At 42.6% G+C, this 12,937-nt stretch overlaps 1 protein-coding gene across 14 annotated transcripts in view; it reads left to right on the forward strand.

Annotated features, from left to right (window-relative positions):
* The window catches only part of LOC101474026 (calcium/calmodulin-dependent protein kinase type II subunit gamma), a 41,173-nt gene that overhangs the window by 15,442 nt on the left and 12,794 nt on the right, over positions 1–12,937 (forward strand). For 6 of the 14 annotated variants that reach the window (XM_004556604.6, XM_004556608.6, XM_004556610.6 and 3 more), the window contains exons 6-15: positions 4,371–4,443; positions 5,573–5,675; positions 6,137–6,220; positions 6,522–6,616; positions 7,025–7,147; positions 7,295–7,378; positions 8,548–8,590; positions 9,384–9,446; positions 12,018–12,058; positions 12,821–12,904. In XM_004556604.6, coding sequence (XP_004556661.3) covers positions 4,371–4,443; positions 5,573–5,675; positions 6,137–6,220; positions 6,522–6,616; positions 7,025–7,147; positions 7,295–7,378; positions 8,548–8,590; positions 9,384–9,446; positions 12,018–12,058; positions 12,821–12,904 — 793 coding nt within the window. The remainder of the gene's footprint in view (positions 1–4,370; positions 4,444–5,572; positions 5,676–6,136; positions 6,221–6,521; positions 6,617–7,024; positions 7,148–7,294; positions 7,379–8,547; positions 8,591–9,383; positions 9,447–12,017; positions 12,059–12,820; positions 12,905–12,937) is intronic. The other 8 variants (XM_004556607.6, XM_076887627.1, XM_076887625.1 and 5 more) reach the window with 3 other exon arrangements.

Consider the following 12,937-nt stretch of genomic DNA (forward strand, 5'->3'; position numbering starts at 1 on the left):
ATTTAAGATTCTGTGTCATAGATGTTGACATTCCCACTTCTTTGCCATTTTAAGTTCAGAAATGATTTTACTTTTGCAAAATACTGGATGGGAAAATCATTAATGTGGTGATATTCTCCATTTTTACTAAAATAGAGGATATCTCTTAATATGCACAATTGTGCTATTGACCTGTTAACCTCATTGGTTGTGCGATATTACACCAAGTTTTGTACTTCAGCCTTGTTGAAATCTCCCAATTCTTTGAATCTTTGGGCTGAAGGAAGGACAATACTCGGTGTATTTATGCTCAATCAACAATCATTTATTTCCATACAATTCAACACTTAAGAGCATAAGGACCATCATGATGGGGAGACATGCCTGAAGAGGGTCACAGCAAGTCTCAAAATGGTGACGGGTTGCTCAGCTTTTTATAGTCTCTAGTGGCCCCCATCTAGTCGTAAAAGCCAAAACATCACATTCTTTCTCTGTTACAGCGCCTAAGTTATGACCTCGGCAGTTGTTTCTCTGCTTTCTGTAAGGTGGGGGTGTGGAATGTGGTCTGTCTGTCTCCCCTGCCTTAGACACAGAGTCTCCTGCTTACAATCTTCTCTTCATGATTCAACAATTAAGCATGTAACACATTCACAGCAGATCAAGGATACAGAGTGATGCACACTTATCTAATAAACTAATAAGTGAATATGTTCTTTTAACTCAAAAGTATAATGAGAACTAAACTACATACAGATCACACACTCTATATTAAAGGGTATAATATGATCTACAGCAGTATTCTAATTCAACTACTTTGATTACATATATAAGGTAACATATAATAACAGAATAATCTAATAGCCTTCTGCTCAGAACCTAGCTTTTGTTTTGTTTCTGGCTTTTATAATCTGAATATGTGACGCAGCACAGGAAAGGCTGGTCAGAGATTCAGACCAAGAATCTGGCTGTGTACAAAAACTGCCAAGCAATGATGCAACCAGACTTTCCTGTATTTCTGTGGTTTAGGTGAAGTTCTCTGTCTGAGGAATCTCTCAAAACTGTTATGTAGTCCAAAAACAAAGTCCAGCAAAACTGGAGCACAACCACACACATGCCTAAAGGTAGAACCAGACCAGTGCACGGCAAAATATGCCCCCTTTATGAAGCTGCTGACATGACTGAAGTCTTTATCTATTTACATTGGTGTTAAACCACAATAATTTAAAGACTGGGACAATGTGGCATCTTCAAGGTTAAGAAAGATACATAGATTTTTATTTTATTTTTTTTCAAATTTGGAAATTTAAGGAAAACAAAACAAATTTTCAACTTTATCCTTGTTTTCACATGCTGTGCTATGGATGTGTTTATATATGTAAAAATCGTCCTCATTCTCAACATTGTGTTGTTTGTGTACTGTTTTTCAGTCATTTGAGTTTTAAATGACTTACTAATAGCCCAATCGTTTTTGGGATATGGGTTTTTTGCATGCAGACACACGGTACTGCAGACAAACAGCATAATCCTATTAAATATATAAATACTCTCATTTTATGAACACACAAGCACACAGCGGTGCATGTAATTGGCTTGCTGGTATTCTTATCAGGAAATGCATTTACTTGTCAACAAGTTCATTGGTTCCCCACTCTCCCCCTTCTCTCTTTAATCACATGTCTCACTCTGTCCCCCCCCCCCCCCCCCCATTATAGTAAAAATGCAGTTCTGTTCTTTTTGTTTTGTTTATTTGTTTTTGTTTTGATTTAATAAACTGTGACGTTTAAATGAAAATTTGTTAAAAATATACTGTCATATCGAGCGCCCTCCCGGCTCTGTAAGCAAGTGATAATCAATCAGCTAGAAAGTGTGTAATCCAGCCTTGTCACTGCTATATTATTTAGAAGTGAGTGCAAAGGGGTAGAGAGTAGCACTCTCCAAAATGTCTCAGCTAGCAGAGCACAGCAAATGTTGCGTCGTTGGCTGCAAGAGCAAATATAGGAGTGAGGTTATATTGTCTGTAGTCTGTGTGTAATAACCTACTGTGGATAAGATTGAATAATCTGTGCATTTTAGTGACCTCATTCAGACATGTGAAGTTTAGATTAACTTGTCTTAAAATAGGCGTTGTATAGGACCATTCAAATAATACTGAAACAATTGCACAGTCAGCCAACAGTTCTGGCAAAAAACGCCAGTTCAGTCTGCTCGGATGTGAAGACTTGTATTACTGTTCACTGAATGTGTTTAGGGGACCTCGCCTTGGCAACTTGTGAAATTTTATTTGGCATTTTACATGATTTTCTTTGATTTTGTTGGTGTTGTCTCATATAATCTTTTTGTCTTTGTTTGCACTATCCTCCTGTGGCTGTGTGGTGGGCAGATTATGAATTCTGTCTGCAGTTAGCGTAGGGGTCTTTGTGAACAGACCCACAGAAACCAAGCCATATGATTTAAGCCTGGGCTTCACTCTTTGTAGGCAGGTGACATCTGACCCATTAACCTGAACATGAGCATTGGAGAGTGAAATCATCACCCGGTGCCACAGTGTGTACAACAGTAAGAGGATGGTCTTGTACGGGCATGTAAGAAAATTTCAGAATACGTGTAATGTGCCAACACACTCCACAGGATTGTGTGAAACATGCTTATGAGCCAGTGTTGAGAAATAATGGCAACGATATCGGTGGCAGCTGAATTGCCGCCCCCATTATTAGAATTGCTACTGGGATACAGATTTATTGACTGGATGGTTCAAGCCTTCCCACATCAGATACGTAGTATTTGTTCTTTAAGCTACTCTACCTGGATAATGGGTTTGAAACGTAAAATTGATTGCTTTTAGGGATCACGGTAGAGATGCAATTAACAGCTAGTGTGCTCATTAATCAATCGAGTTAACTGTTTTAACTGGTTAACTTTCTTGGCCGTCAAGCGTCTATTACATAAGCTTTATATCCACAGTGACGTGTTCATACTGCTTTTTAAAATACAGCTAAAAGTCAAAAAGGTGCAGTTTTTTCCAAAAGCTGTAGCAATGCAGTATTAGTGTTTTGCCTGGAAAACGCTTATAGCTGGGTCTTTTGGCTATCATTCTATCACTACATCTCGCTTTTTGAAATGTTTAATTCATCACTCAAAAGCCAGTGTTTCCCACACATAGACTGTACTTGGCAGGCTGCCCGGGTATGATAACTGCAGCCTTGCCAGCATTATTTTCTTTTCCAGTTGTCCAAGAACGTGAGGTTGTCCGTGATTGATTTACTGGGGGACATTTTCGCCTCAGTCTTATACTGAAACTTAAATCACTCCTAACTAGCTGCTAGCTAGTTAGAAGTTTTCTTGTTTTCCTCAACCAGTTTTCCATACTAGGACGATATGGTCCTTAACCCAAGGATCATATAAGCTACTTGGAAGAATTTTGTAATTTGGCTGTCTTATAGAATAATTCTCATTTTTCAGGAAACATTTGCATTTTCTCTCTGGCCCAAACTGGTCGAGGAGTTACGCTAACGTGAAACACACATGGTCAAATCTAGCCAGGGACAGATTTTTCTGTCTGTGTTCAGACAGCAGTACCTTTTGAATGCTTTCTGCTGCTGTGATACACCAAATAACTCGGTAAAGCTCGTTTTCTCTTCTTTCTCAAACTGTATGATTTTTTGTCTCACAAACGTGCATGTAAAATAGGACTGCCGCCGGGCTGAATCATTCAGCTGCCCAATGGTCAAATGGACTTCAGCTGACTGTAGTCCTTATTCTGCTCTGGAGATCAGTCGCAAGCTAGAGAGCTACTTCAACCAGAACCTGCAGCAGGTGGAGCGCTGGCTCTGCTGTTACGCAGATGTGACTAGGGCTGTGCAGCAAAGCAAGGAGCACAGTTTCCAGTGCTGTCTGATGCAGTGGAGTTGGTTCTTGGGACAAGAGGTTAACTGAAGAGGCAATGAATACAACGCTGAATGCTGTTTCGTATTTGTCACGAGGGACTGGGCAATTAAAATACTTGCAGTGGAGCACACACACTACATGCCACAAATAGAATCTATTTCTGTGGGAAACGCTGCAGGTTGTCTGAACTTATTTTTTTTTGTCTATCTCTGGAAAATATGTAATCCATTTGTGCGACAGCTCCAGTTTCATGTTGCCAGTTGTCACAGTGATCAAGAACGATGTCTCGTTGTTGGGGGCGTGTTCTTTTTTTTTTTTTTTTTTTTTTTTTTTTTTTTTTCTCTCTCTCTAATGATGGCAATACCATGCATCCTTTTTTTTTTTTTTCTGCCTGGCAGGCGAGTCATGTGGGGTAAATGTGTGGTGTTTTTTTTTTCTTTTTCCAATGAAGGGTGGTGACTGACACGTCTCACTCTCTCCCTCTGTCCCCTCTTCTCTCTCCGTAGTCACTGCATTAGTCAGATCTTGGAGAGTGTCAATCATATCCACCAGCATGATATTGTGCACAGAGACCTCAAGGTGAGTGGCTGCCCGTTTCCATGACAACCACACTCTTACACATGTACACACACACACACCTCTGCTCGTGGCCATGGCAACATACAGATGGCTCTCAGTTGCTCCATCTCTCTTCCTCTCCCTCTCCGCAATTTTTGCTCTACTGCCGTCTACTGCCCCCGCCCTCCTCTGTCTGTTGTCAGATCTGTCATCCTGCCTGTCCTTGACCGGGACTGTGTGTGTTTTTGTGTCTGCGCGTGCATAATCACATGATGTATGTTCGTGTTGAGCACAGAGATGTTGAGTCATGATCACGTGGAAGGGTTCGTCTCACCTATGGCAAGGACTCAAGAGCTCATACGTGCACAAGCTCACTCGTGAGGGGGCTGTGTTTGGGCGGAGGCATAGACGAGCGTGACATCACACCACCCTTCAAGCGTCAGGAGATTTGATTTGTCCCAAATTGCTGATGGGTTGAGATGTAAAGAGTAGAGGATGAGGATGGCTTCTCTGTTGCCTGCAGTTTTACGTTTAACCCAGTTTAAGTTGATGAGATGTTAATAATATATGTACTGAATTTGAAACTACGAAGTGAGGGGCAGGGGGGTAGGGAAAAAAACCCGCTATCTCAAGGGATGTCTGAGACACATGTGGGCGGCTTTTGTACGTGTGCACACTATGTCAGAGAATAACCTCGAGCGCTGCCTGTCTGATTTGTTGGCCTTTTATCCTGAGTGGGCTTTTTACTGCAGCCCTTTATGTCCCGCTGCCCAAACAACGGCCATTTACAACTGCCACACACGCCGCCTCGCGCTAAGTACACTTTCCATTTAGCATGCAGTCTGCAGCTCTACCTAAATGATTCCAGAGTGGTTTCCATGGCTACGGACCCATGCCCATATAAGGTGTTGGGGAGATTCTCAACTACTTATCCTCTGTCTCTCCATCACGCTCTCACACCTTTATCCCACCCCCACATGCTGTGTCAAACACATCAAATATAAATATTTCTGAGGAAAGGCTTTACTGAAGAGTGCCTTTAACTGCCTGTCTCTCACTGTCTTGATCTCTGCTTTGCTGTGTGTGTGTGTGTGTGTGTGTGTGTGTGTGTGTGTGTGTGTGTGTGTGTGTGTGTGTGTGTGTGTCTCAGCCTGAGAACTTGTTGTTGGCCAGTAAGATGAAGGGAGCCGCAGTGAAGCTGGCAGACTTTGGACTTGCTATTGAAGTGCAGGGGGACCAGCAGGCTTGGTTTGGTAAGAAAACAAAAACAGTGACACAAACACGCATATCAAATGAGCAGGTCCTTTACCTGATCTGTTATTCTATCTGGGTGTTTAGCACTTGATAGTTCCTACACCGGGCATGAATCACTGCTGAACAGGCCCTCTTTCATACAGCAAGCCACATAGTTTCACATCTGCTGCTTTGAAGCCACAGAATATTTGCAGGAGCATTGATTAAGAGGCTCACTGCCACTTTCCAGGTCATGCTTAGGTCATTGTGTCTTGGCTAACAGCCAAGCTGCCAGCACTTGGCTGACTCTGTGGCAGGGATGAAATGATTAATGAGTATTTGCTAGTGACTCTACACTATCATAATCTGGCCCTGCATACGGGTCGCTATAATTTAAGCTGTTTATATAACGGCATGAAAGTAGCCTTTACCGGGAGTTTAATAAAAGTTAATTGTATCTTCTGATTTATCTGTTGGGCAGGGTTTGCAGGCACTCCTGGCTATCTCTCCCCTGAGGTCCTGCGGAAGGACCCTTATGGCAAGCCTGTGGACATATGGGCCTGTGGTGAGTTTTGACACCTGTGTGTGCCTTGGGTCGAATGAACCTATTCAACAGCTTTTAAGTATCATTTAAAAGTAAAACTGTTTTCGTAGGGGTTAATGGGAATCATAAAAAAAAGCATGATGATCTTGCAGCCTCTCTCAGAGAGGTGACTTCATTGTGCTCATAAAGTGTTGCAATAACTAAGTTTTCCCTTTCTTACTGTTGCATTTCCTTGTCTTGATTTTATTCTTTGCTGCCCACGGTAAATGGTATTGTAACATGATCTTGCTGAATCACTTCTCACCTCTTTGTTTCCTGTCAGGTGTTATTCTCTATATCTTGTTAGTGGGATATCCACCATTCTGGGACGAAGATCAACATAAACTCTATCAGCAGATCAAAGCTGGGGCATACGATGTAAGTGTGTGTGTGTGTGTGTGTGTGTTAGGTGTGATGGGTGCAGTGCAGGGGTTTGCTAAGCAGTTTTCGAACATTTAATAGTGTCCAATTGAGATGTGGTCCAAAGCTATTGATCCTATCAGGGCCTTCCTGACGCATTGCAGAGGGGTGTGTGTGTGTGTGAGAGAGAGTGTGTGAGAGTCAGAGAAGGGGTATTCTCCTCTCTCAGTCGATGAATAATGAAGTCACTTTTCAGCCTGTTTGCAGGGATTTGAGTTTTAAAACCCCCTCCATAATCTTCCCTATTTTAAGGAGTTAACTCAAGCACTGGTTTCCATATGGCATGGATCTGCTAGAAACCCACTTGATCAGCTGACCAGAAATCTCTCACAACTGACGTATCACTTGTTTCTCCTATTTCCTCAGTTCCCGTCTCCAGAGTGGGACACGGTGACCCCAGAGGCAAAGAACCTGATTAACCAGATGTTGACAATTAACCCAGCCAAAAGAATCACTGCTGAACAGGCTCTCAAACACCCATGGATCTGCGTAAGTATTCACCTAAATGACCACAGAGTACATTATGGAAAAACCTAGGGATTTACCATATTAAAGCCGTCACATAACTATAACTCGGATTCATACTTGCCCTGAGAATCTGTTGACTTATTTTGTTCCATTTTTGTCCCCTTGCAGCACCGTTCTACAGTGGCGTCCATGATGCACAGACAGGAAACAGTCGAATGTCTCCGCAAGTTCAATGCTCGCCGAAAACTCAAGGTAGGCTTCTCAGGCTTTAAACCAGCCTTGATTGGTTACTTTTTTTTATCCTGTGGTTTTAAAGGGCTGGGACAAAATATCAGCGTGGAAGTATACCATCTTCCTCTTGGGAGATGTGATCTATCAGTCAACACTTTTATTAAAAGATGTAGGTGCTCTTAAAATATTCATCATTCCACTTTGATCTGTCAGCATTTCATGGCTCGAATGGGGCACATGGCAGAGAAAGATGATATAACTGATTAACTGAACTGAATTGAATAATAATAACAAGACACAACAATACAACAGTGCAGTGAATAAGTAACTAATCCCTTGTTTGGTGTATTATATGTTAAGCTACACAGATATTGTTGTGTATCTTAGATAATTGTGCAATGTAGTTGTGATATGGGTGTTATTGTGCGTGACATTTCATGAGTTAGTTATTGTGTGAGCATAGAAACGTAGCACAAAAATAAGGAAACTTGTGTTTGGACGATTATTTCTAAAATGTAACAATGCAATAGTGTTGGAAAGCTCGAGTTCACTCTATGCGTCTGTTTTTGGAGACTATTGAAAATATTTTAACTCGCTGTGCTGTGCATCTCATTCATTGTCATTTGCTGTGAAGCTGTTGAAACCTGCCCTGTCTATTATATCATTTCGACATATATTTTGGATTGCGAGGTTTAAAATGTTTCGGTTTGTAAATTATGCTGCTTTGAGGGGTTGATATCAACCATCGAAACTATCAGCCAAACTCTGAGATCACATGTCTGCCAAAGTCTTTGATCTTCTAAATTGCTGCGTATGAACATTTCACTTTTGAGAACCTCTGCTTTTTTTTTCCCCCTCTATTGGAAACATTTTAAATGTCAACCAGCTCCAGTTACTGTAGTTTGCATTCACTGCCACTGATGCAAACTCATGCCTCAAGTATCAGCTATTTTGTTTTGCCACATCATTTAAATTAATTTGCATAGAGGAATATAGGGCTTTGAGATGTGAGAATGTACAGTTAAAGGTGCATCTCCCCAGACAGCATACAAGGTTTTTTTTATTTTTTTTTATTTTAAACATTAGGCAGAGTTTTACAGACAACATTAAGTAAATAAAGAAAAACGCCATGCTCTCATTATACCTCCCCTCACTTCTCTCTTCTCCTTCCTCTCCTCCTCCTTCTCCAGGGAGCCATTCTCACCACCATGCTGGTGTCCAGAAACTTCTCAGGTGGGTGTGCCCTTCGCCCTCAGCCTCCCACGCAGCACATGCAGAGGGAGTGGAGGAAGGAAAGTGGATAGAGTCCTCTGCACCTTTTTTAACCCCCCCACCACACACGCACGCTCACCCACTCATTCTCAAAATAACAATGTTTTTGTGTGCGCCCAGGAGTTTGCTTGCTTACAACATTAAACTGAACTGAAACACGAAGCTTCTTTGTGATATGATAGAAATATTGTATTACTGAATTATTATGAGTGCATTATCATGTATGTTAGCAGCCTAAAATGTGATATTCTGTCATAATCTGTTCCAGATTATATGTGGGTGCCAGTTATGTCCTTGTCTGTGCTAATGTATCTCTCCCTGTGTGTATGTGTGTGCGCGCGCGTATGTGTCCCTCTTTTCTGCTGCCCATGGAGCATGTTTGAGAGAACGAAGCCTAGACTTTAATGAGATTTTTCTTTTTTAATGTTTGGGGGAAAGTGTGGTGTTATAAAACCAGGTGACTATTAAGATTCTGTGTTTTTTATCTCAGCCTGCTGAGAGTGACTTGTTTTCGTTGAAGCCTTGTTCTCAGCCTTTAAGTAATTGGTCAGTCGATGGCTAATGATTTCAACCCTGGGCCTAGGAATCCACAGGGGTGCACGTCTTTGCTTTGGCCCGTTTGTATCAAAGTCTAAGATGCATCTGGGCTATAGCCAGCACCCCCTGTAGCTTTCTCGGCCCATGACTGAACAGCATGAGATCGACCTGCATAATTTCCTTAGCCCCTCCCAACTGTAGCATTTCTATCCAATAGTGGGCCGGCAGCATACCAACTCTGCTGCTGCCGCCTCCTCCACGGCCTCACTGGCTCAGGAAGGTACGTCCCAGAGACACGCCCATCCACTTCCTCTTTACATACACAACTATTTTCTTTCATGGGACAGGGTTGGCCCTCATCACCATCCCCCAAATCCTGCATGCAGCCTTTGCAAGCATCCTCATCAACATACACACCCACAAGCATGCATCCCCTCACAGATTTTTCTCATTTAGGGGTATTGTGTAGCAATCATGTAAATAAGCTTCACTTGAGTTTACGTCAGCCTGCACTAAAAAGTGCTTTTTACATTCACACATCAGCGCCATTCAATCGTGACCTCGTAACCCACATTTCATCTTCACTTAGTTATGGCGTCACTTCCAGCAAGCTCCATCCTGACCTCCAGCTGACCCCTTACGTCTCTGTGCTCGCACAGGGCGGACTGGGGCAGGGGATGAGGAGGGGCATGTATCCTGGGGGCGGGAACTCACATTGCAGGGGGCCGGCAAGAGCTGGGTTGGCGTGCTGCCATCGTCAGACCTGGGTTTGATGGGACAAAGGAAGAAAGTTGGATGTTGAGGAGCTAGAGGGGAGAATAACTGAGACGGAGGATGGGAGTGCTGACTTCAGTGCCGCTACTGTTGAAAACATCACCGTTTCTTCCTGATGAATCACTTGAGGTTAAAGGCATCCCACGTCTCAACTCCCCCTCTTAAGGTCTGTTTTAGTACTTTCAAAGCAAAGTTCCCCCTTGAGACAGGAACCCCACAAGCTAATGTGGCAGCAAGTCTGCCACATTAGATCGAGGGATTGTTTTGAAAGTATTAAAATCAGATTTTCCTCTCATCCTGCCCGGTGGAGATGGGTGGTGAAGGTCGGCGATTCCAATGGTGGCTCCATGGATTGAGTACATTAGAAGCAATGTAGAGCAGACTGGATTCTCTGTCTCCCTTTTTAGAATGGAGGATCTTTTTTGCTCTGCAGTGTCTATACACTTCTCCATAGGATCTGTTTGTAGGCAGGATAAAGGTAAAATGTTTATGGGGAGATAACTTCACCTGAGACACCTAAGGGGAGGCGGGTGTTAATCCTAGGATGTGTGATTGGTGCGCTGAGATTCGGGGTGCCTGTGGTGCTTTAATTGTCAGCTAAAGCCCTCCGAATGCGGGCTCCTTCACTGAGACTGGACCAAGTTGCCTGTTTTGTAAGTTTCTGTAAATATGTGTGACATCATCACTCCAGATTGGACTCCTCATCTCTCCTCCTTTTAAGTCATCCATAATCAAGATTTTTGTTTTTTATTTTCTTTTTCTTGGCTTTTGGCTTTTGGTCCTCTGATGATGTCACTCATCACTGCAAACCTATAACTGCTTCCTTGCACTTCTGAGTATTTCTGAGGCAAGGCTTGGCCGTTTGCTCATGATGTTTCCTTTTAATGGCATTATAGCAGAATGTGACAGAAGTGTGAGTTTGAAGCATCTCTCTGTGTTTCTAATTCGGTTTTTGCCTTGCTGCCTTTCGCATGTGGGTGTCCTGTGTGGTTAATTCCTACAAAATGTTCTCGGGAGACACACCTTCAGATGCTTTCTAACACATTTTTCCTTTCTCATCACCGAGCTAGAATCTTGCTCGAGTGGTGAAGCCCTCCTCCTGTGGGTCACCTTGACCTCTACCCATCTTGCCATGTTAAATTTGTGCTAGAGAGCATGTGAACGTGGTAGTCCCATGCTGTCACATTAGCACCCTGGTGACTGCTTGATAGAAGATGTAGCCAAATGAAGAGCAGATGTTTGCACTGTGAACAATCAGCTGTCCTTTATCTAGTTTTTGAATGAAAATGAAAACTGGAAATTAAACTTTAATTTTTTTTTAATTTTTTTTCCTTTGGATGCTGCATGGCCAGGCCAAAGTATAAGCTGCTATCAATGCAACAGCCAAGATTAGGGAGCATGAGTTTTCACTTGATATTGTTTGCTGCTGTAAATGCTGTGCCCCTTATCTCTCCTCTCATGTATTGAAATACTAAGCCCTCTCTTACAACCCTCCCCCCTCTTCCCTCCCCCTCTATCCCTCTCCAATTTCCTATTGGAAGGTAAGAAACTCAAGATAAGATTTTTGGAACCTGTGTGTGTTGGTAGAAAAACAAGAGAAAAGCAAGCAAGAGAGAGTTGAGAGCGTTAGACTGAGAGGAAAAGTGACTGGAGCCCTTAAAGGAAATCAATGATTTACATTAACCTAGCTCATCACTGTCAGTCCTGGCGGCAGTTTGAGTCTGGCCATCATTCTCTTTCTAGATCTGCTGGGGTCTTCCAGGCAGGAAATGGACTGAGGAAGTTTACTTTGCTCTCAGGTTTCTCTTATATCCCCAGATGGCAATGAATGGATTATGATGTGAATGGGTTTTGCAGAGTGTAGCAGCCTGTACAGCCAAGGGGCGTAAAATGCCCGAGAAATCCATTAAATGCATGTTGTGCTTTGGAAACATCTAAGCTTACTTTGTCACAGTGACTGAGGTGTTGGGGATTCATAGATGTAACGTAGGTTAGAGGTACGAACGAACTATCATCATCAGTAAATCTTAACTTTTCTACCTGTTTCTCTCCCCTTCTATCCTCCTTTTTTCCACAGCATGCAAAAGTTTACTCAACAAGAAGTCAGATTCTGCTAAGGTAAGGTTCTCTTCATCACCTCTCTGCCCTCTTTTGTTCTGCTACATGGTGTCCTATCTCTCCTCTGTCAGCTGACCTCGATTTTCTGCCTTCTGTTCTTTTTCTGTCTTTCACAGTCTTTCTTTTGCGCACTTTTCCTCCTATTATTTCAATGAATATCTTTTGTTGTGCAGTAGTTATTATTCATTTTAAGGTTGTTGTTTGTTTTTTTTTCGTTTTCACATTGGCCTTGTTTTATATCTGCAGAGGAGTTTCTTTCTATGGCGTGTTTTTAGATCCCATAATCCTGCAGTCCTTTCCACAAGTTTTTAACCTTTTTTTTTTTTTTTTTTTTTTTTTTTTTTTTAAACCAACGTTTTCACTCATAATTTATAAATATTAGTTCCGTAATGCTGGTTTTATTCTTTCACCTTTAGTCAGTTTCAGTCAAATGTCTGCTGCTCTGTTTCCCAGCAATCTCCATCAGCCTCTGCTGCTATTAAGCATCTCGCTCCCCACTCCTCTTTTTCTTTTCTGCCCCAGGGGTCACTCTGTGTAGTTAAGTGGGAGCGGCATAGAGAGTTAGTGAGGCAGTAAAAGGGATGATCTAGAGGCCATTCTGTGGCACTCACCCTCTCATTTACCCTGTTAGCTCTCAATAGCCCGGGAGCTTCCACCAACATTAGCCCCGTTTCCTGAAAGGCGTGTTTCAATTCTAATGCATCTTTCTCTATGTGTGTGTGACGTATGTGTTCACTTTGAGTGTTTGCGTTCTCGTCCCAGCCTTCTACCAACAACAGTAAGAACAGTATAGTGAGCGCCATCAATGCCCTGAAAGACACCAACATGGCAACGAACGCACAGATGGTACAGTAGGCCGCCGCAGTGTCAGCCCTGCCT

Source organism: Maylandia zebra, linkage group LG8 (genome assembly GCF_041146795.1).
Source record: "Maylandia zebra isolate NMK-2024a linkage group LG8, Mzebra_GT3a, whole genome shotgun sequence".
NCBI classification, from domain to species: domain Eukaryota; kingdom Metazoa; phylum Chordata; class Actinopteri; order Cichliformes; family Cichlidae; genus Maylandia; species Maylandia zebra.